The 24,581-nt window shown below is 32.4% G+C and overlaps 2 protein-coding genes across 4 annotated transcripts in view; one reads left to right on the forward strand and one right to left on the reverse strand.

Annotated features, from left to right (window-relative positions):
* Window positions 1–14,810, reverse strand: part of LOC133185439 (ralBP1-associated Eps domain-containing protein 2-like) — a 35,209-nt gene extending 20,399 nt beyond the window's left edge. The window contains exons 1-7 of one of the 2 annotated variants that reach the window (XM_061320636.1): window positions 14,529–14,810; window positions 10,324–10,447; window positions 5,943–5,987; window positions 3,077–3,119; window positions 1,559–1,730; window positions 873–1,242; window positions 1–9 (exon numbers count right to left, since the gene is read on the reverse strand). The exon at window positions 1–9 is cut by the window's left edge and continues 171 nt beyond it. In XM_061320636.1, the coding sequence (XP_061176620.1) occupies window positions 1–9; window positions 873–1,242; window positions 1,559–1,730; window positions 3,077–3,119; window positions 5,943–5,987; window positions 10,324–10,447; window positions 14,529–14,678 (913 nt within the window). In that variant the 5' untranslated portion in view covers window positions 14,679–14,810. The remainder of the gene's footprint in view (window positions 10–872; window positions 1,243–1,558; window positions 1,731–3,076; window positions 3,120–5,942; window positions 5,988–10,323; window positions 10,448–14,528) is intronic. The other variant, XM_061320637.1, reaches the window with a different exon arrangement.
* Window positions 1–24,581, forward strand: part of LOC133185440 (histone-binding protein RBBP4) — a 241,291-nt gene that overhangs the window by 209,607 nt on the left and 7,103 nt on the right. The window contains exons 2-9 of one of the 2 annotated variants that reach the window (XM_061320640.1): window positions 18,696–18,719; window positions 19,394–19,541; window positions 19,844–19,894; window positions 21,504–21,598; window positions 23,265–23,438; window positions 23,789–23,843; window positions 23,982–24,042; window positions 24,146–24,238. In XM_061320640.1, the coding sequence (XP_061176624.1) occupies window positions 18,704–18,719; window positions 19,394–19,541; window positions 19,844–19,894; window positions 21,504–21,598; window positions 23,265–23,438; window positions 23,789–23,843; window positions 23,982–24,042; window positions 24,146–24,238 (693 nt within the window). In that variant the 5' untranslated portion in view covers window positions 18,696–18,703. Of the gene's footprint in view, window positions 1–18,631; window positions 18,720–19,393; window positions 19,542–19,843; window positions 19,895–21,503; window positions 21,599–23,264; window positions 23,439–23,788; window positions 23,844–23,981; window positions 24,043–24,145; window positions 24,239–24,581 lie in introns of those variants that run through there. The other variant, XM_061320639.1, reaches the window with a different exon arrangement.

The raw sequence follows: 24,581 nt of genomic DNA on the forward strand, positions 1-24,581 counted from the left end.
CTAACAGACCTATGCAATGACATTATACAAATATATTGTACATTATCAGGGATGTATATACTAATAGTAAAGGCAACTCTCCCAAGTCTCGTGATATCTTGTAAGTTGCATGATTTTGTATGGTAATTTTAAATATATTTCTAATGCTATCAAATATTTCAGAGAACCATTTTTTATCGTACAGAAAATTATGCAAGTTTTGTTGTTGGCACTGTTTATACTGCTTATCTCAGTATAATTATGCTGTACATTAAATTCAACGGGCCTCTAATTGACCGTATTTTCGAGAATTCAAAAAAATTAGATGGGTATTTGCTTTATATTTAAATTATTATACAATGTATGCTTTCAAATTTATTTTAAAAAATCCATTCCAATAAACAAAACAAATAGATTAAGTTTATCTGAAAACAAACTTTTCAACGGGAATAAATGTAGTTTGAAAAACTTGCAGTGTTGTGAGGTTTTGGACGAATAAACATAGTGTTGAAGGAGTTGCATACCCTGTTAGTATGTACAGTGTATGTCCTTGACATTACAGACTCAGGCATTATTATACAATTTTTAAATTCTTTGACATGAAAACATGAAACATACTTTCATTCATTTTTTTTTATTAACAAATATGAACCTCAAATTAATCATGTAAATTAGCAAAGACTACTTTTTTTTAAACAATAAAACATTCACATAAAATTTTAGTTCAATGGTATTTAGATAAAACAGTATGTAAACAGTATGACAAAACGTTAATCTTCTTTAGTACAGTAAGTAAATGGACCCAAACAGTTACTGTATTTGTTGTAGTAAAAACAAAATGGGAATCAGTGCTTGCTTTCATACAGCAGTGATACAACCAACCAGATACAAACCTGCATGTTCATCTTCTTCAAAAGAGGCCCACCCTTCTAGGAGTTCATGTGTAGAGTTGGAACTGCTTTTATGGTGTTGTTGTTGGTGGTGGTGGTGATGGTGGTGCCCAGCGTGAATGTTGGTGGGGGCAGTCCCTGTAATCACAGTAGGAGCACCTGTCTGTAATGAATTCATCACTTGTGCTCCATGGATTTGATTGGCCACTGGGGATGCCATATGACCATGTAAACTGTTCTGATTGGCTGAGGGAATGCTGGTAGCTGATTGGATATTGTTTGTGACTGGTGGAGAGGAGGGAGGGGACTGGGGAGGAGAAATAAATTGTCTGGGGGATGTAGTGACACTTGATGATTCCTCACTATTCAATGCCTGAAACAAAATGTTATTATCTTAATTATAGTAAAAAAAAAATCATATTTTTTTTTATTAACCTTATTGAAGATGGATAATAAGGAAAACAGCATTGTTCATTACACAAGAAAGAATTCCAAGTTCCAAATAATACAGACATCTCTTCTTCTGACTTTTAATTCACAAAAAAGCATTCATCATTTTACAATCAAAATACCTGTGATGGATTATTCATTTTTACACTGAACAAAAATATTAGTCTAAATTCTCTACTTTCATTTAAGAGGGTGGGGGTGGGGAGTATAGAGAATGGGGTGAATTTTGACTTTTTTACCTGATGGGTGCCACTTGTCTGTGATATCACAGTAGGATTGGGCGGTCCTTGGTCTCTGTCCACCATCCCTCTGAACTGCCCCGATTGGGACCGCATGTGGGATTTTTTAGATGCAGGAGGTGGTGGTAGTTGTCCCACTGCTTGCTGGTTTGGAACTGACTGTTGTGAGTGTCTGAAACAATGAAATTAAAGAGTATACATTGTACTTACTATCTATTGAGAAAATCAAATAGCCTAATCTACATCCTATATTGATCCCAGACTTCAATATCAGCCTATAATAAATGTAATCAGGATGTCCAAATGAAGACTACAAAGATGTACCAAATAGGCTATGATAATGGATACATTCTTCTATGGATATCAGGATTTAAATATTTAAACAATGAAATACTATTCATAGCAATCTATACATATGTGCTAACTACAATTCGTTTAGTTTCAGTGTTTGTATTTATTCATATTTTAGTTGTTTATAAGGGAATTGTTGGATGAAGTATATTCTATCTGAAGGCTTGAAAAAATTACCATGCTTATTGCTTATCTCTTGGAATGGAAAAAAAACCCTGACTAATTCAGCTGATTGAAACCTGGCACTACTTGCAGTAATTGTCATATCATAAATCAATCATAATTCCTTTCTTTATTTGCTTGGGTAAAAACTTCAATGTACTTGACAAATTATTTCATGTTCAACATTTCAAACTTCATTTCTCAAAACAATTATATTCTTAAATTAGTTTAAATATCTAATTTTTGAGTCACCACTCATGAAATTAAATTCTGTGACAAATCTCATTGCACAAAATTGCCAGAGAAGTGTAACCTTATTACATCATCAACAGTGAAAAATTGTTTTCCTCCCCAACACAAGGAAGATTCTACCTCGGAGTCCATTTATCACTGCAGACATGTAATCATTTAAAGACAGAATTTGTAAGAAATGAAAATTGTTCTGTAATTGTTTTCACAAATCTTCCATAATGAAATCAGACTTGCTATCAATTTTGAAATGAAGTGAATCATTCCCTTACTATTAAAACTACATTTAACATACTGCAATAAGTGTTGTACCATCAGCATACTGTTCATTTTATCATGTTTGTCAGACAATATCTAATGATTCACAAAGTTCACAATTTGGTGTAAACTGTGTTTACAGAAAAAATGCATAAACCAAATACATGCTTCTTTTGACCAAGATGCCCAAATTTATGAATTGTCCAAAACGAATTTATAAATGATTTTGATTTTACCCAGTAGTTTGTTACATCCTCAGAGTTAAAATTGTAATGAAATATTTTAAAGACAATATGATGTAAAGAATTTTTTTCCCTCTTTAGGAAAGAAATACTATAGGACAGAACTCTTTTTTCGGAAAAGGTAATCACTGATTGTGACAAAAATCAATTCCAATTCTTAATAAGTGATTGAAGTCATAATTTGGGTTAATAAGGTTGATGTGAAATCTAGAGTTTAATGGCAGTGACCTGGATTAAGTCCCTTTGTTCACCATACCTTTCTGTATCTTGACCTGGTACTGCATTGTGTAATCTCTTCTCTGAAAAACATTTTTAAAAAAGCTATACATAAATAGATTCTTATAAAAAAAACCCAAACTTTTCAAAAAATCATTGCTTTTATATATATGAAACAATATGTAAAAAAAAAAAAACTTTTATAAAGTCTCTTTCCAGTTCATATTCATGTACATTGTAGTAACGTATGCTACTTTTGTCAGATAAATATGTTACATACACCTGACTAACAGAACAATATTCTCCAACATTGATTTTACCTACATCAAAGCTTCTCTGAAATTGATTTATTTCATTGTGACTTGTTTCTTGAATTAGAAAGATCTATCAACAGTGAGTCCATCTGTAAGATTAAAATTTTATGACTACATTGTTCAATTTAATCACATGTCTATGATCTAGAATGGTCGGTATACTGCCTGGGTATATAAGAAGCATACACAGGTACCAAGCACCTGTCAATGATTGATACTGCTCTGTTTACCCTCTGTTTGTGTATTATGTCATTAATTTATCACTGTGAAGTTATGTAAGCTCTTAGCATGGCTAAATCATGGCTACATTTACAATTCAGTCTACAGGGTTCTTAGGTACTTAATGTGCTTGTGAATATACTTATAGTCTACTTGTCCAACGACCGAGACTTTTAAGAAGATAGCAAGAAAGCAGACAAGTGTTTATCAGGGAAGTGATTTTGACAAAAATAATTTGATCAAATCAAGCACACATGCTCCTACACAGATCAAGAACAATGCATTTTTTCAAATCTCTCCACAAACAAGTTGTTAATTTTTTTTTCCTGATATTTTTAAGACAGTTATTCTGAAAAAGAAAACCATTAAAACGATGGTAATTAACGCGATTAAGAGAAGTATCTTATGTAATTTCATTAGGTGGAGTCTGAGAAATTAATTATTTTGAAATAAAAACATGGATTATAAAAGCTTAATTTTTCATAAAAGTATTTTTTCCTGAAAGCTCCAGCTGTTTCTTTAAATAAGTTACATATAGATACCGGTACATGCACTGTTTTTATTGATAGTAAAATGCACCTGCTTTTAGCAGATTATTTTAGTTTTAACTGGTATTCGAATTAAAGTTACCAATAAATATATATGTAGATTTAATACTACTAGAAATATGTCCATAGGACATGAATGCCCCGCCAAGGGTATATTAGTAATGCAACATTTTAACACAAATTGAGAAAAGTGAGGTAAAGGTCAAAGGAAAGGTCAAGGTCAAAAGATATTGCTGCAGTTGAATAGCTTACATCAGTATGTATCAGCATATGACGTTTGATTCAGAAACTAATTTAAGAAAAGTGAGGTCAAGATCAAAGGAAAGGTCAAGATCAAAAATGTTGATGTAGTTGAAAAGGTTACATCAGTATGTATTAGCATATGAAGTTTGATGAAAATATTATGAATGGTTTCTTTAAAACTGTGCTAAACACTAATTTAAGAAAAGTGAGGTCAAGGTCAAAGGAAAGGTCAAGGTCAAAAAATATTGATGCAGTTGAATAGCTCTCATCAGTATGTATCAGCATATGAAGTTTGACACTAATTTAAGAAAAGTGAGGTCAAGGTCAAAGGAAAGGTCAAGGTCAAAAAATGTTTATGCAGTTGAAAAGGTTACATCAGTATGTGTTAGCATATGAAGTTTGATGAAAATATTATGAATAGTTTCTTTAAAACTGAGCTAAACACTAATTTAAGAAAAGTGAGGTCAAGGTCAAAGGAAAGGTCAAGGTCAAAAAATATTGATGCAGTTGAATAGCTCTCATCAGTATGTATCAGCATATGAAGTTTGACACTAATTTAAGAAAAGTGAGGTCAAGGTCAAAGGAAAGGTCAAGGTCAAAAAATGTTGATGCAGTTGAATAGCTCTCATCAGTATGTATCAGCATATGAAGTTTGATAACACTATCTTGAATGGTATCTTTAAAACTGAGCTAAAAACTTATTTAAGAAAAGTGAGGTCAAGGTCAAAGGAAAGGTAAAGGTAAAAAATATTGATGCAGTTGAATAGCTCTCATCAGTATGTATCAGCATATGAAGTTTGTTAAAAATATCTTGAATGGTTTCATTAAAACAGAGCTAAACATTAATTTAAGAAAAGTGAGGTCAAGGTCAAAATAAAGGTCAAGGTCAAAAAAATGTTGATGCAATTGAATAGCTTACATCAGTATGTATCAACATATGAAGTTTGATTACACTATCTTGAATGGTATCTTTAAAACTGAGCTAAACACTAATTTAAGAAAAGTGAGGTCAAGGTCAAAGGAAAGGTCAAGGTCAAAAAATGTTGATGCAGTTGCATAGCCCTCATCAATATCTATCAGCATATGAAGTTTGATAAAAATATCTTGGATAGTTTCTTTGAAACTGAGCTTTGAACAGAGCTAAACGCAAAGTGTGACGGAAGGACAGACGGAAGGACAGAAGGACGGAAGGACGGAAGGACGGAAGACGGACATGACAAACACTATATGCCCCGGCCATATTCATGGCGGGGCATAAAAATAGTTTGATTCTAATAGCACACATTTTTTTTCTCCAAATTATGTTCAAACAGTATGTTACAGGTAAATAAATACAGATTCAGATTGTAACTTATTTTGGAATTGCATCGCTGTCTTTTCATCTCTGCTGGTTTTTCAAAATAATGTGTATTGACTTAATGGACATTTGAATACTGCAGTTTACTAGTTACGTAACTCAAACAAATAAATAGTTCCTTTCTCTCCACTGGGACATTTAATCAATGATCACATCAATATTTTTCATACATGAAACACTAAACTGTCTGAGTTTTATCTGAAGGTTCTGTTACAATTAGATTACCTTGGTCAGCAGTCCTAGTGAATTTCGGTAATGGCATGTCTGTCCCTAGAAGATAGAAAAGAAAGTAGTCATTTCTCTATACATGTATTTTCAAACAGTTTTTTTTTAAATATCAACTCAAGAGATGATACAAGAATACTTAGTCTAGTAATCTCTCTCTCTCTCTCTCTCTCTCTCTCTCTCTCTCTCTGTAGCATTTAAATAGAAGGGGATTCAAGACAAAATCTACATATAACATAACATTAACTTCATGGCCAAGAAAAAAATACTCTCTGTAAACTTTGAAAGATTCAGCATGCAATATTGTGTCTTAAAATAAATATTTCCAACTTTTATTGACCATGCACTGATAAAAAAATTCTCTTTTTGTCATTAGTGTATATACAGATATAGCTTTTCAAACATGGGAAATAAAAATACAAAGCCTCCATTCAAAAAACTTTAGTTATTATCATAGCGGAAGAAAATCTGACACTTCTATCTGTCTCATCAACCCTCAATCCCTCTGGCCAAGAGGTAGATAAGGGGGATAAAGATGATATCCCAGGAACATTAAAGTTGGGAGGGTTGACAGCATTGACATAAATTAAAGCACAGTAACTTCAATATTGTAGAAAAACAAATCATCAGCAAATTGAATGTCTACAGCTTTTATACACAACCCATCATTTATCCAAGACTATAAAAACTGATATATAGAGACTCTGAAGCTTAAGGAATCACCTTCTAGAATCAGTTGGAACTGGACGATTTATGTATTTATTGACTGAATGTTTTTTTTTTATCATATGAGAAACGTAACAAAAAAATCAATTGCTCCCTGTATTAGAACTTAGTCTTAGTTAAGCATTATTGAGAATGGACCATTAAAAAACATGGCATCACATTCCATACAGAAACCAGTACATTCAACTTTTGTCCACAGAAATCAGGAAATAGTTAACAATTAGTAATGGAGGCATGAAGTGGAGCTTTGGAGTTGGGTAGGGTTTATTCTCTCCAGGGAAGTGTACAGCCATAGCCAGTGTATCCTCAATGTAAATTAAGAGAAGTGAATGTGGGCTATGCCTGTCCACTTCTCTATAGAGAATAGGGTAGGGTTTAGAATGACATTTTGAAGTCAGCTGTAACAAAAATATACTTGGATCAAGTCTAATTGGAAGATGTGACAAGAAAGTTCAGGATTACTTGAAAATATTCCTTCACTGACAAATTCATATTTTATAGATGCATTAAATGTCCAATGTGAAAACATGGGGGGAAAAAAATTTTGAATTTAAACACAAGCCAGGAAATATAGTTAGGTTTAAAAGCTTTAGAAGTCATGATACATTTCAACAAATTACCTGTCTTACAATAAAAAAAAATCTTTCTGTAAAAATAATTAGCATAATTAAGATGGATCATGACAAAGCCCTACCTTTCAGCTGTAAATTAATAATCACCTCCAAAAAACAAAGGCTGGGGCTGACATACTTTTGCAGTGTAACATCATTGATTTCTAACAGTGGGGGCACCTTGAGATACTCTCTCATCATACACAGGATACTTTTAATTAACTATTGCTGTCTTCTTATTTCTGACATCACTTTCTGTCAGATCTGAGATCAATACAGGCAGCCCAAAAGTTCTCTGTGACATTTTTCTTTCAATAAGTAAGACTGTTAATTATATCTATGTGGCATTCCTAAATTATCTCAACCTCAGTATAAGTACAATTCTTTTGAGACACAGCTGAATTCATGCTGTAATTCTATATACCATCATTTACTGCAACAGTGGTATTAAAACAAGTCAAAGCAACCAGTGATAAAAATGTGATGAAAACTGATATGGATAAAAGATCACTGTGACCAAATCCTTTTGAGTCAGGCTGGTTTCAAACCTCTTTAGAAAAAAAGAATTAAGAATGATTTTCTATTCACTAAGTTTTGTTTTTTTTTTTTTACTCCGTACTCATTCGTTTACAAGCAATAATTCTGATTTCAGTATTATTGAAATAACTAAGGGGTTCTTCTAAATATAAGTAGGTTTTATCATATTTATATCCTTGAATATATATAATATTAATGTATTACATTACCCCATGCAGATATAAATTTTCAAATTTTAGGACCTGTAATTTAGGTCATTCTAAGCTCTAAAAGTTCTCTGTCTTTCAGAACACTGTGACAATGTAGATAAAAAAAACTATCAGACCAGTAGCATTAATAAATCATTCTAAAGGGATGTGATTATTGATCAAGCCACATTTTCCCCCATCTGAATGATAGAGGATCAAAGAAGTCTTATTTCTATAAAAAAAGAATTCTTAGTTCTAGTTCTACATGTTATTTCAGATATTATATTGTTCATAATAATTTCCTCTTTAAAAAGTTTAAAATATACATTCTATAATGTACATCATAATTTGCTCTCCTCCTTAAACAAAGATAAATGTATAATGCTTTGTTATAAGCAGAGACCATGTTTTTTAAATAATCATGTTCCTGCATTACATTCCTATCTCGTACATCATCAGACCTGCTGGTCCACAGTAGCAATTTTTTTAAATATTATTTACATGCGGCTCGCTTATCTTGCCTTGGTTGCTTTCTTGAAAAATATTGAAAATTGTAGTCAAAAATTTAAATCTAAAAATAATTTTCTGAGAAATTGAGAGCATCAAAATTGACAATTCTTTATTTCCTTGTAAAGTACAGATAATTAAATTTTACTTGAATATCAATTTTAAGTGATCTGAAAATCCTTAAAAAATATATATATAATATGCTCCACTTAATACTTGAGCAATTAAAAGTCAATGAATTTTGAAGTTTTTTTTAAAAATATGGAAATTACATATGATTTCTAGCAAAAATAAATTTACTACTTTTCTTAGAATTAAGAACCAGATCTTTGTTGGCTGAAGAAGTTTCAAAACTTAAATACATATATACCTGACTTCAATCAGAGTGTACATTTTAATTAACAGTCCCATTTCTACTTGAATGCACATTACAAATGTGAAAGGGTGAAATCTACTATTCTGGATCCACCCCAAAAAATTATTATATTTTTTTCCAAGATATTTTTAAAGCCCTTCCTCCTTGCCTACTGGGAAAGCAGAGCATTTATCCCTTTCTACCTTCAACAAAGTACCTGTACTGAAATCCTTAATAAACTATGGATGCAAGACATTCAGCATGTTCAGGGGAAAAAAACAAAACATTTGTAGAATCAAGTGAGTCAATATTGATATTAATGCCAACAAACACATCAAGGACCTGCAATTCAACAACCTCTTACACATTCAAAATAAAGAGCATATGGTTGTACAGAAAAAAATAACCTCAAAGCACCATATGTTTGTAAACATGAAATACATAAAAACCCTCTCCCCTTTCTCTCTCTCTCTAGTTACAATAATGTAACATTCCACCAGCTTTTTCTTTCTGACATAGTTAGCATAACTTCTTATTTATTTGACTTCATCTGACACCATTACTTTGTATCAGAAGCATCATTTTACATCAGAAGTAATCTACCCAATATCATATATTTTCAGTATATTCTGGTGTCTTTATGTTGTATAAACAGTCACTATTCACATTTGAGTGGATACATTATACATGGCCATATTGTACATGGTCATTCAACATGAAACACTCAATTCCTTGTTGATGAGAAAATGTAGTTGTACCCCAAAAGTGTTCTGGTTTATTCTTTTAACATATATCTTTGCTTCCTATTTCTGAAAATATTTCTGTTTATTATTATACTAGGATATCCATGCCAAAATAAATTTCTCAATTTCCCTCTCTTCTGACAATACAATACCCATATCTTTACATCCACTAAATATTTTCTCTTTTCTTATGAAAAACCCATTGTCATTATCAATCCATTAACATTAAACTAGTTAGAACCAGTTTTTAAAGCCATCTGTTTGAAAGATTTTTGCAGAAATGGCTCTTCCATCAATGTCACCAATAATATTTTATGCACTTTCACCCACTTTATACAAATACACAATAAAATGTCTTTGTTAATGCAGGGATAATGGTGCAAATATTGAAGAAAAAAAACATAACCTGTGTAATGTATTTTTTCTACAATATAGTAACCATTATTCCTGCATTAACAAACACAGAAAGTATTTTATTGTTTTTTAATTAATTCGCAAAGGATACCTCATATCGATGACCTTATGAAAGCCAGTCATTCTGGAGGAAGTAACCTAACTGGGATACTTAAAGGGATGACAGAATTTCCCTTGACTGTCCAGTTTAACACTTCACAATTCCTTCTTATCTGTATTAAAAACTTTCCCATTGTTGTTCACTATACAATATGCCCTTTCCTGTATTTAGACTGTCCAGTTTTAACACTTTGTCCTTACCTGTATTTAGACTGTCCAATTTTGGTGGGTAGCCATTCTGAACGGCAGCTATTAGCTTCAGGGCAATATAAAACTGACTCCGGCCAAAGTGTCCAAGTCTTTTGGCTCCACAAAGTTCTGATATCTATCAAAATCACAATAAAAATGAAACCTGTTAAGATTATAAGAAAACATATATCTTTCAAAATCATATTAAAACTATTAGATTTTTGAGACTTATTATATCTTGCTTTAATACAAACTTTTTCAATTGTTAGTCAACTGACAATCAGTATCATACTTTATTTTTCATACATGACACGTTAACTATATTTAGTAATGATTCATTCATGACATGTTAACCAAGCCAAGGAGATATTAAAAAAAAACCAAAAAACAATGAAACAACAATCAAACAAAATTATAAGTATTAAACATATAATATCTATAATATTTATCATAGAATTAATAATATGGAACATGTATAAGGTATATAACCCCCATTTTTTACACTTCAAGAATAGAATATCTAAGTCCAGGCTTATCTGAATTAGAGGCATATTGATACAGCTCAGCATTCATTTGTTTATCTGACTCTCTTCCAAGTCAATTTGTCCGAGGAGATTATAAAATGCTTCGTTAAGTCATATTGTCATTTCTCAACTGTGGCGTAACTTTGATATTCCATAGGAGGGAAAGAAAATATCACACTTGCCATTTTTTTAAAAATAATCTTTATCATCTAGAAACGAAAAACAACTTTACACAATTAAGCTAAAATTTGTATTTAAAGCAAACATTATTAATCCTAATAATAAATAAATCTGGTATTGTTTTTGGGGCTCTTCATTAGGAAGCATTTTTAAAACTTATTTATGAATGATAGCTTTCTTCCAGTTACCATGGTTACATATAACTAGCACATTTCCCTACAGATATCTTTGTAATATTTCAAATAATATATACATGTATATATATATATATATATATATATATATATATATATATATATATATATATATATATATATATATATTGCATTGGTCACCCTGGCCTTAACAATTTGTTTTTAAACAATCTCAATGTAAAAGTTGTTTGAGGTTCCATTTTTATTTTGCGGAAAGGGGGGGGGTGAAAAACATAAAACATTACCCATTACCAATGCCTCTGTGTCCTTCTAATAATTATCATTAAATTGATTTGATTGTTCATAATAAGCTGAACATGGTGACCCTCTGATAGAAATACAGAGCAAAGAACATGGGCAAAGCAAGGAATCCTGGGGTGTGTGTGGAGAGGGCTATCCACTCAAGAAAAAAATCTACATAAGATTTTCTTGAAAAGTATATGAGAGAGAGAAATATGTCCATAGGACATGAATGCCCTGCCCAGGGTTCATTAGTAAGGCAACGCAAAAAATTGTATTAGTGTATGAAGTTTGATGAAAATATCTTGAAAAGTTTCTTCAAAAGTGAGTTTTATACACAATAAATAGTAAAGTCAATGGTAATTGGGAAGGTCAAGGTAAAAGAAAAAAAAAGGACAAAGTTGACAAATTCTAACCAACTTGTGTATCAGTACATAAGCTTTGTACATAAAAATATCTCGAACAGTTTCTTAGAAAATGAACTAAAGGCAACATTATGAAAAGTAAGGTCATATGAGGGGTGATCAAAAAGTTTGCAAACTAATTGAATAACTTCTTTAAAAGAAATAGAATGAAGTTTCAGTGTTTATTATTTTTTAAAGTAGTCCTCTCCGATTTTAATGCACATCTGCTATTGTTCTGCCCATGCGCGAATCACGTGATCCAGGCAGTCACTTGACATGCTCCGAAGCAGTCTGTTCAGAGAAGCAAAACGATCTTTCCGAGTCTTATATTTCTTACCATGCGAGTTATTTTTTATAACAAAAACAGTCCATCTGTCAGAAATGGCCAAATCTCGGTAATAGGATGGGTGGATAAGGATATCCCTTCCCACAATTAGTATGGTGACCCATCACAACCCGAGTCATCTGTCTCGGGAGAGTCGTTTTTCCAATGCGGATAAAGTATGGGCGCCTTCTTTTTATCATATCTCATATGTTTAAAGTCTTAAGTAAACGATATTTTAGAGTTATTGTTAAGATATACAACCATTTTTCTAATTGTTACTTGACGATGTTTCATAAAAAATTGCTCAACTAAGGACACTTCTTTTGCCCGGCTTGCTTTCCCTAGGCAACAGAACAAACATCATTTTTAACCGTCTCCCTGTCTTTACTTAAACAATCAATCCAATTAATGATTGAACTTCTGGTAAGTCTTTTGTCTTCATAAACCTTGTACAAATTGTCATATTCTACTGCAAAGGAATTTCCAAGATATACGTTAAACTTTACAGCCGTTCGTTGCTCGAGTACGACTGAGTCAACCATTTTTTGTCACAAGTGACCTACATATTGACGTCATTTTCACACTGTGACGTCACAAACACGGAGCAAAACATTATTTAACATATGTTATTTATAGAACATGTGTATGACTATTTGTGTGCCAAATTTCATTCTGATCTGAATTGTGGTTTTGTAAATATAGAGATAGTTTGCGAACTTTTTGATCACCCCTCTTACATTCTGAACACAGTTGAAAAGTTCTCACCAATATGTATTGGTATATGAGTTTAAACAAAAACATCTTCAATAGTTTCTTTGAAACTGAGCTAAATGCAAATTGAAGAAAAGTGAGCTCAAGTTTAAGAGGAAGGTCAAGGTCAAAAAAGTTTGATGCAGCTCAATAGCAATCACCAAAATGCATCAGCATATGAGATTTGAAAAAAATATCTCAATTTATTTTAAAACTTTGAAACTGAGGTAATTTGCAAATTTAAGAAATGTGAGATCAATGTCAAAGGGAAGGTCAAAGTCATTTTTTTTTTACGCAGTTTAATAACTCTCACAAATATGCATCAGCAAATGATGTTTGATAAAAATATCTTGAATAGTTTCTTTAAAATTGAGCTAAACACAAATTTAAGGAAAGTAAGGTCAAGGTCAAAGGAAAGGTAAGGGTCAAAAATGTTGATGCAACTGACTAGCCATCATCACTATGTATCAGTATATGAAGTTTGATAAAAATACCTTGATTAGTTTTTTGAAACAGATCTTAACAGATGTGACTGACAAAAGGATGGAGGGACAGAAGATGGGCATGATGACAAACACCATATGCCCCTAACATAATCATGGTGGAGCATAAGAAAAATTGGGGGGGGGGGGTCTCATGGACAAGCTTCCTTCTGAATCCTTCAAATTACAAGGGTTCCTCCATGTTTCCTACGGAGTCTGTGGTCATTTATTTTTTTGCTTAATACTATATTATATAAATTTGATTACTCAGAAAATCTTTAGGGTAGCAGTTGAAATTGACAGCACGGTTGATAATGATTTTCAGAGGGGGGCAATTTTAACTGTTACCCTCAAAAACATGCACTACTTATTTTATTACACTGAATGTCTCATATATACATGATATATATTATGTCCAAAATAAAAATTCAAAGATTCTCGTTAAGTTTATATTTTGAATGGCTTTTAAACTATCCACTTCCATTTTTTGTGGTTTGTTTTCTCATGAAGAAAACTTTGAAAGATTCAATGACTTCTTTATTGTTCGTTTGCTACTCAGAGAGCCCTTTATCATGTAAAGTTTCATTATGTCTGCACTCACAAGCATTTTTTGTCTGTTGTTTGTTGTTTTCAATCAACCTTTATATTGGACCAAAGCTTTATTCGGCTTCAATCTTTCAAATGCACAACTTATATTTTGAAAAATCTATGAGGAACTGTACGTTCATAAATGACACATGTGACATTATTGTTGTACTACCCATAACCAAGTGTATTGCTAATGCTGAGGGTAACATTACAAATTATTATATACATCTAAACCAATTAGATTTTAGTATTTACAGTACTGAAAGTATAATAATAAAAAATGTTTAATCATCTGAAGACAGGTTATTTCGCTTATTTGCACCCCTTGTGAAAAGGTATACAATGTGTATGTATATTTTCGAACAAAAAAAACCCAAAACTGAGCTCTATCAAAATTTATGAAAATTACTATCATTTATAATTCCTATTAACATGATTAAGACACATTAAAATGTCTACACACTGGATCATGTGACCCAGATGCTATTTCTTGCTGTATAGTTAATCAATAGAACTCCTCCAAGACGTACCTGAAGAAGTACTTCCGTACTAAGTCCTGAAGAAATAAACAAGTTTGACGCTCTACTGTTGCTTATTCTTGCATTTCCATCCACATCACACGTTTGGAAACATTCTCCATAAAATGTTTGTTCTTGAGGTGTTAATTTTAGTGATTCCATGCCAAATTTACAACTCTGGAGAACTCAGTTTACAACAAAATGCTTTTTGTCTTAAAGGAATTTCCTTATGATACGTTACATCCAAAAAAAATATTCATTATGATTTGCTCGGTGGTAAACTTCCCATATTCCGCCATCTTGAAAAATACATTACATTTTCCCGTGATGCATTTAATTCTGATTTATTTCTGCACCTCTGTTGATCATTTTTCTTTTTACTTGGCCTTGATAATAAAAAGATATTTTAAGAAGATTGATAAAATGTAAATCGTTTTATGAAGAACGTCAAAATAAAGTTTTTTCAGAAGCATCACGTTACTCCCCTAGATGGAATTACGAACCCGATCAAAAAAAGTGGGCGGGGCTCTCCATAAAATTTGTATCATCCAGTTATGGCTTTTTTACATTAAGTTCGATAATCACTATAAATCTTTGAAATAGTCATCTCAGATACGCCTTTTTTATAATTGGAGATAGTCTGATATGTTGAATAATTGCAAGATATATAGTTTGTTTGTTTGTTTATTGTTGTTTAACGTCCCTCTCGAGAATTTTTCACTCATATGAAGACGCCACCACTTGCCGGTGGAGAGCTGCAAGTTTTGACCTATACTCGGCACCTAGGGCCATTGAGCAGTGAGGGATCTTTTTCGTGCCAGCACCTACTGCGACACGGGACCTCGGTTTATACGGTCTCATCCGAAGGACCGGTCTCAACGTCCCACAGCGGGATTCGAACCCGCGACGTAAGAATCAACCCCTTACTCTGCGACTCTAGAGCAAACACTCTAACCACTGCGCCACGCGGGCGACTACAACAGTGAGACACACCCCTTCAGTAATTTTAATTGCGATCATTTGCATGATTTGGGTTAAAATAAAGATCAGCTAGCTATGGAATTCCATATACGACAGCCAACTGCTTACTGCCAACTGCTCACTGCTTACTGCCAACTGCTCACTGCTTACTGCCAACTGCCACACATATTTGAATAAATTTTCATATTTATATTGATATTTTATGAATTTTCATAAAACCAGGCGCGGATCCAGGATTTTTTTTTACAGGAGGGGTCCACCCCAATAAAAAAAAATCCAACACAGAAATTTCTTGACAAAAAAAAAACAAAACAAAACAAACAAACAAACAAAAACGTAAACTCCTTTCCTAAACGTAAAAAACCTATTTCGGCGGGGGAAGGGGAGGGGTTGACATCTTATGCTTCATATCTATGACTTTTCATATCAACTTACATGGATCCACGTTTTCTAGGAGGGGTCCAAGGTCACCGTGGCTTTTAGTTGGTTTAGTATATACATTAAATAACTCTACAAATTCCAGGGGGTTCCTTTTTTTTTTTTTTTTTTTTTTTTTAAGAAATTACACTTTGTAAACAAAGACAGTTATTTTAATCTTATTTCGAAAAAATCCCATAGACATGTTCCCTTTTTGGAATCTGCATTCCATTTTATATTTATAAATCGTAAAACAAATAAATGACAATGATAAATTATTCAATCTTGTTGTTTTTGTGTTGATTTCACGGAGCACCAATATTTTCAAAACCCAAACAAACTAATTTTCCTCCGAATATTTTTACAAAGTTTACACATGTTTCAGAGATATTCAATGTCTTCAACAACAATTCACAAAACGGTTTTTCATATTTGTTCCATTTACTTATATTTAAGTTATTATTAGGAATTTTTAGAAAATCTAAATAAAAAAAATTAACCAATATGGTAAATTCAATAACATCAATTAAAACGTACGACTTTTCAACACTTTCATTGACTTTATACAACCATTCCCCACGATATATTAAAGTCCAGGCCTAGGCTTTCAGGGGCGTAGCTAGAACTTTAATGAAGTATAGGCACAAATTACCCTGTGTGCGGCGAGGGGTCTGGGGGCCGATGAAGGACCCCAGCGGGTCCAGGGCAGCGCCCTGGTAGTGGGTTCAGGGGGACGAAGCCCCCGACGGAAAATGGATTTCACGATTTTGAGACCCCTGGGTGACAAATTCTGGGCGTTTAAAATACAAATTTCTGGGCCTCTTTAAAATGAAGTGCTGTCCAACATTTTAACCAGAAATCTTTAGTTAAAAGAGTTTTCATATTTTTTCGGCGTAATCAAATTTAGAACATGAAGAAGAAAGTTAAAAAATATTCAAAAATAATCAGACACAAAGCAATGTTTTACAATAAATATTGAACAATTTTTTTTTTCAGAAAAAAGCTATTCTACCCACAAAGAAGTGGCAAATTTGGGTGGACAGCCATAAAAAAGTTAATTGCCGTTAATTCAAATTAATTAATTATTAATTAAATGAAAATTAATACCGAACATAACATATCTTGTGAGCGTCAGGGGAGTTTTATATCAATATTTAATTACATGTACTTGCATATAGAAATTGTCAAAGCCCTAGAACCAAACGTTCAAATCTTATGGCCAATGTTCAAATTTTTTAAAGTAGGTCAAACTCCAAGGTCAAGGTCAATGCCAAAATTGTCGGTATCCAAAGGAAGGTCTTGTCACAAGGAATATACATTTGAAGTATGAAAGTCCTAACACCAACTGTTCAAAAGCTATGGCCAAGGTTAAAGTTTTTCAAAATTAGGTCAAACTCCAAGGTCAAGGTCAAAGGGTCAAAGTTGTTGATATCTAAAGAATGGTCTTCTCACAAGGAATGCATATGTGAAGTATGAAAACCCCAGCACTAACTGTTCAAAAGTTATGGCCAAGGTTAAATATTCTCAAAATTAAAGTAGATCAAACTGCAAAGGTCAAGGTCAAAAGGTCAAAGTTGTTGGTATCCAAAGAAAGGTCTTGTCACAAGGAGTGCACATGCGAAGTATGAAAGACCTAGCACAAACTGTTCAAAAGTTATGGCGAAGGTAAAGTTTTTTTTCAACAGTAGGTCAAACTCCAAGGTCAAGATAAAAGGGTCAAAGACGTTGGTATCCAAAGGAAGGTCTTGTCACAAGGAATATACATGTGAAGTTTGAAACTCCAGGCTTCAACCGTTTAAAAGTTATAGCCAAGGTTAAAGTCTCATAAAATTTTGCAAAAATCGGTCAAACTCCAAGGTCAAAAGGTCAGATATGATAGTACCCAAAGAGAAGTCTTGTCACAAGGAATACACATGTGAAACATGAAAGCCATAGCTCCAACCAATCAAAAGTTCCATATGGGCAGGGTTAAAGTTTTTGCGGACAAACAGACAGACAGACAGACGGACGGGCAGGGCAAAAACTATATGCCCTCGTATCTTCGATTACGGGGGCATAAAAGCGTTCTCCTTAATGTATCTGCCTTTAATATCCTAAGCACTTTGTTCACAAATAATGATTCTATTAGCAACTTTTTGCAAACGATTAGCTAAAACATGCGCAAATATTTTGTAATCAACAAATATCAAACTTTAAAGAATTTATGTATTTTTTAATACTTATAAAATGACATAGTTTTGGCTGCCATATTTATAAATACACTGTAGTATGTATGACATTTGAAATGTTCAAAAACAAACAAAAACAGAAACAAGAAACTGTCTCGTATTCTTATTAATGGATTATAATTGTTGAAAAGAAGTTAAAAAAAATATCATTTATAAATTAGTCTTAGCTGTTTATCGTTTTTATTCATGGATTAAACCAAACCGCTTTAATTCAAGTTCGACAGAAAAGGAGTGATGAAAAGAATTTTAAAAAACTGAATGCGCCTAAATAACTCGTTTTCATCTGTTTTTACTTGTTGTTTTTATTCTATTTTTCTCAATTAATCATAAATCTTTTCTGAAATTTTCTGACGTAACATGCTGATAATATTTAATTTACGTGTTATTTCCATCATATTCAGCAATAAACATTTAAATCTTCATACATTTTCCTTTCCCTTCATGCTAAGATCCTTTTTTAATCGGGATCGGAATTCTAAAATTTTAAGGTTCGCAGTAAATAAATTGGCGCGAGTTGTGCGCATGTAATTTGGGGGAACAAAAAGAAACAAAATTTCAACAATGACAGATAAAGACGGTAAATTATAACAGTATTTGTTATTTTTATATTCTTATTTCTTATAGTGCTTGTTTTAAATAAGTTGTAGCAGAAGCTTTATATCATTTATGGTTGAAATCAGGTTTGCCCAGTTCAGCTTAGATTTGAAGCCGGCTAGAATAGGAGAACGTTTTTTTTTTTTTTTAAACAATGGATTTTTCACTAAGAAAAAGTTACAATCGGAGGCATTTATTAAACAGTATAATAAAATTGTCATGAAAAAGTTTTAATAAATTGCACTTGTATGCTGAGAAATGGAGAATGATGTAGGCAAAGTATTGAGAAAATTCGGGAAGAAGAGTATTGGAACAAATTATTACTCCCTACTGAATAATTATAAACGGAATATATAGTTGTCAGTGTGGAATATTCGTTGTGCAGCAGGGAAATCCTTACAATAAGACGTGTTCTGAATTTATTAACAAGTTGTCATTTCATTCTTTTTCTGTAAACTGTCATTCATTATCTAAGGTATTGGCACCAAGGTTTTGAATGTACATGTAATTTGATGGGCTTGGGTGTTTAAAAACATATCAGATCCCCAATTTCTGTATTGTAAAACATTGTAATTGTATTGTAAACCACACATTTTGTATTTTTAGAAAAACTAGTCTCTGTATCTGCCATTTAATGTTTCTGTATTTGTCATATAGAAGGATTTGATGATGCTGTTGAAGAGAGAGTCATCAATGAGGAGTACAAGATATGGAAGAAGAACACCCCGTTTCTGTATGACCTGGTCATGACCCACGCTCTGGAGTGGCCCAGTCTGACTGCACAGTGGCTCCCAGATGTTACCAGGTAGGTAGTCAGGTTTACTTTCAATTAGTAAGCCAGTTCTTAAGAAGACGTACTGGTAAAATTTTGAAGATCTGCTAGACTGAAAACCTACAAAAATATGCGTTACATACATTGAAATTGATACGATTTTTATTTAATAAGTATAATCATTTCTACAGATTTGTTCAGAAAGGCAAAGATTCTATATATTAGTTTGGTTGAGGACTCTTCTTTTGCACGGAATGAGACATATGCACTAGACTATGTTTCTAAAATATGCTTTTTTGCATTAAGTGATTCATAACTGTGATTTTGTTTTACAGACCTGAAGGCAAAGACTACTCACTTCACAGACTGATTCTTGGAACACATACGTAAGTATTCAATAACTTAGTGTATGCATATTGTGTTGGAATATCGCAGGATGTTGTTCTGATCAGTGATATGGATCAAAGGTCTTTTATATTATGTCAGAGCCGACTGAAAAAACAAAATTTGTGTTAATATAGTACAAGTGAGATTTAAATGCTGGTATTATGATTTGTATGTATTTGTTTGGTTGTACATCACGTGTATTAAGCATTACACAGATTATTTTGGCTTCAACTTTCTCTTGCAAATGACTTTTGATTTTACAGTGATTTCTATATAATAGGAAGACTCAGTTTTCCACTTCTCTTTTAAGATTTTTTTTTTTTTGGTTTGAGACTACTTCAGTTTCAAATGATATAGGTAATTTATGCATTTAATTTTAATCCATATCAAATGAAGCAAAGTCTCATTCCTATGTAGGAGAAGTAATGCAGTTCTTGGCAAGGGATTCCATTAATTACGTGTGTACTTAAAACAATTGTGAGCAGGTATATATTTATTATGCATTTATAGTTGTCAGTAATTATGTGTAACAAATTCTTGTTTTTCCATTTAAAGGACAAGGTATTCAAATTTCATTCAAAGTCATTGAGTTGAGTAGTAAAGAAACCATTCTTTAAACCTTTTTTTTAAAGCTTCTAAATGCTAATTAAAACAAAAAGAAAATTTAATTCACATTATAAGAAATCATAAGATATAGTCCAGAATTTGTGTATTTTGTTAATGATTTCATTTGTCAACTTAACAAATTTCTAAAGAATTTTAAGCTTGTTGATTTATTTGTTTAAAAAAAAAAAGAATTCTGATCAACACAAGTATGCAAAGCTCTAAATATTTTGGCTCAGTTTGGGAGGGTAATTTAGGGGGATACCTTGGCCTTTAACCTTTCAGGTCTGAGGAGCAGAACCATCTGCTGATAGCCAGTGTACAACTACCCAATGATAACGCACAATTTGATGCCTCGCATTATGACAGCGAGAAAGGAGGTAGGCTGTCACACAGTATCAGCTGATTCAGAATACCAAGACTTCGATATTACATTCTGTCTGCCTAAACAGCAAGGCCTGATAAATACCGGCCTGTTTGATTTTGGGAGTTGTGGTTATAAAAATTCCAGTGATAGAGTTGAAGGAAAAAACAAAATTTTCTCTAAATGAGAGATGTTTCCAAAAGAAAGACTTCTCAATATAGTGTCCTGCTTAAGGACAGATGGACCTGGCTATAGAAAGTTTTAAAGTATTTTGTATTCATAAATGTATTAAACAACCTCAAGTAGCTCAAAAACAAGTTTAGTTCTAGGACTCCACAAAAATAAATTGCATTGAGTGTAATTATTGGTTTTAATATTTCAAATCATGTAAATTTTGTCACAATTTTTTTTGTCAAAAAAGACACTAATGAAATTGCTAGATAAGTTGAAAAGCAGCAACTGAACAAAGTTGACATGTGGAGAGGGTTTAAAAAGAGAAATTTATTAACTGTAACACAAATGTAACATTGAGGTCTTGCAGGCTGAATTAGTTGATCATATGACCATCCAGCATGTCCTGGAGGTCAAAGGTTAAATTTATGTCTTCCTGTTGTTCATATTGCACTATGTAATGACTTTAGGACAGATGAAATGAACAATTTGCTGATAGCCAGCATTCAGCTCCCTAAAGATAATTCCACATTTGACACATCTGCTTATGATAGTGAACACGGAGGTAAGAGTGGTCCGAGATGATTTTTTAACTGAACCTCCAAACAGTCCAGTTATCAGCAAAACACATCTGGTCAAAAAGATAATGTAAATCACTTTCACTGTCTTGGGCCAAAAAAAAAAAAATGATGCAATTAGAAGTGGCAGGTCAGATACATGTACTATTTGGGTAAGTTACTAGATCCAAGGGTGTGCAATTACCAACAACAGCAGGTCCGTAGCAAGGGTTTTGAAAGTAGCCAGTTTTTGTAATTGCACACCTTGGTAGATCCCATGTAAAGTGTTAAAAGGAGATGTGGGCTGCATTATGGACTCAATATTTAACAATGTGAACAACAACAGAAAAGATTGGGCAAGCCATTTTAAATTTTTGTTGATAAATGTAATGACTGAATTGAAGTACTTGTAAACATACTTTTTTTTTTCCAAAGGATCATTATTCCACTAAATCACAATTTCTCTTCAGTTTGGGTATTACACAGATTTCTTGGTTTGTCATTATTGTATGTCAGAAATGCATTTTAAGTAGGCTGTGACAAAGTTCCATGAAAAAATTGTGGCAGTGTACATAGCGTAAATTAATCCCACGCAGAAAAAAGTACATCTGCAGTGTTTGTTGGAAAAAAATGTAGGAGGATTGGGAGTCCTTAATTGATCATCTCTGACGTAAAACTTATATTGTCCAATTATTTCAGTTCAGATATTGCTCATTACAAATAATGTCATTCCTGTTGGCAATGCCAGAATTGTTATTGTTAATATTGAAATTTTTTAAGAATATTAAAGTATTCTCTCTAACCCAGTTGCAGTTTGTTCATTTCAGTTAATTTATTAGGCCACAAAAAAATTTTGTTTAGATTCTCATATGATATTGATTTACATCTGAATTATATGGGTCCATATGCTTTTTTCTCAGACAAAAATTCCAGATTTTCCCATTTTCATCTTGTCTTTGTGAAGGCAAACTCTCACTAAAATCTGGAAATGTTCAAAGTTGAAAAAGATTAATGATGCAAAAACCTATATTTTAAAACCTATATTCTAATAATATGATTTTATACAAGTACAGTAAAACCTCTATCTTAAATTGGAGAAAACGGAGCTATCCAAGGTTTAAAGATAACAAGGTTAAAATACTTACGGAAAAAGTGGTTTGACATATCCCTGATATTCAATATATCGGTGTTCAAGATAAAGTTCAACTATAGCTATAAATGAGGACTTATTCCACTCTTTTTCTATTGAGAAATTTACATTTACAAACATCATGGCCAGAGAGATGTTTATATAACACATTATAATTTTCACCTTTCCCTCCCACTTCTGAGAGAGGAGGATGATACTCTAAACAGACATTTTCTGTGGCCTTAAGATTTGAAGGTGTTCTGTTTTAGTATGTAGTTCTAGTCTTAAGAGGAAAGATTCAAGTTTATATTATGTGTGGATTCCATAAAGTTCATATACACATATATATATATATATATATATATATATATATATATATATATATATATATATATATATATATATATACATGTACACAAAAAAAAACAACAAAGTCTTAAAAAGGGAAGTAAAGATACTCAACTTCATCCAGTAATTAACATTTTAATATGAATGAGCTGCTGTGAATTGGCATCTTTAAACCTCATAAATCATTTTAATTTCAGAATTTGGAGGATTTGGATCTGTCAGTGGTAAAATCGAGATTGAGATAAAAATAAACCATGAGGGTGAAGTAAACAGAGCCAGGTACATGCCTCAGAACCCCTGTATTATAGCAACCAAAACACCATCTAGTGACGTCCTGGTGTTTGACTACACAAAACATCCCTCTAAACCTGGTAAGTTTCCATGGAAACTGTTTGCATGTCTTTTAGCTCTCTTTCATAGTTATAATATGATCATATTACATTGTTTCTTTGTCTAGACCATTTCAGAAAATATTTTGCTATCCAAGAATTTACAAATAAAGCAATTTTACATTTTTGTACACACCCTGAACATAAGTTTGAAATTTTTACATTTCATGGAGGACAGGATATTTTGGGTCTCCTTAGATCTTGAAAACAATAAAAGTTAAAGCCCCACATAAATAAGCTATTGCACAGTACCTGAATATTGGTATAATATTGGTATATTGATAGATAAATGTTTGAGGAATTAACTCTTAATAAAAAAAATTTGTTTTTAGATCCCAGTGGGGAATGCAATCCTGAATTACGACTCAAAGGACATCAAAAAGAAGGGTAAGCTTTTCTCCTTGTAGGAAACAGGAGAGAGAGAGAGGGGGAGAGAAAGAGAGATGACAGCAACATGGAGACAGAAAGAGGAAAGATCAGTAAAACATATGTGAGTCAAAGTATGTATTTACTGTGTATTTGCAGATATGGTTTATCTTGGAATCCTAACCTTAATGGACACCTTCTCAGTGCTTCAGATGATCATGTAAGTAGTTGAAACTTATTTTTGCATCAAATAGATGTAGTCGTATACTGAAGTTTTGGTATATATAAAAAAAAAACTAATGGAATCTTCTTGTTTTTTGTAGACAATTTGTTTATGGGATATTAATACAAACCCAAAAGAACACAGAGTTATAGAAGCCCATACCATCTTCACAGGTCACACGTCAGTGGTAGAGGTAATCAGTTTTATCTAAACCTCACCCCTCCCCCAACACATGCACACACACACCATCACTGTGTTACCTTGAAGATATCTTTAAGTCAAGGTCATGACTAATCCAATGTAATGTTCACAATAAAGGACTTATCATATTTAGATCAACATTTACAAAGAAAGACTTCAACAAGATAATTTGTATATATCAACATCTAGTCTTATTGCCAAGTGACTTTTAACCTTTAAAATATGACTCTATGAAAAACATTGAGGTAAAAAGCACAAACATACTTAAGTTTGTGTTATTAATTTGAAAAAAAAATGCCATGGCTATGATCATCTCTGTAGTGTCAAAAAAACAT

The sequence above is a fragment of the Saccostrea echinata genome, unplaced genomic scaffold, assembly GCF_033153115.1.
Source record: "Saccostrea echinata isolate AGI-Se365-2 ecotype Australia unplaced genomic scaffold, CSIRO_AGI_Sech_v1 ptg000012l, whole genome shotgun sequence".
Taxonomy (NCBI): domain Eukaryota; kingdom Metazoa; phylum Mollusca; class Bivalvia; order Ostreida; family Ostreidae; genus Saccostrea; species Saccostrea echinata.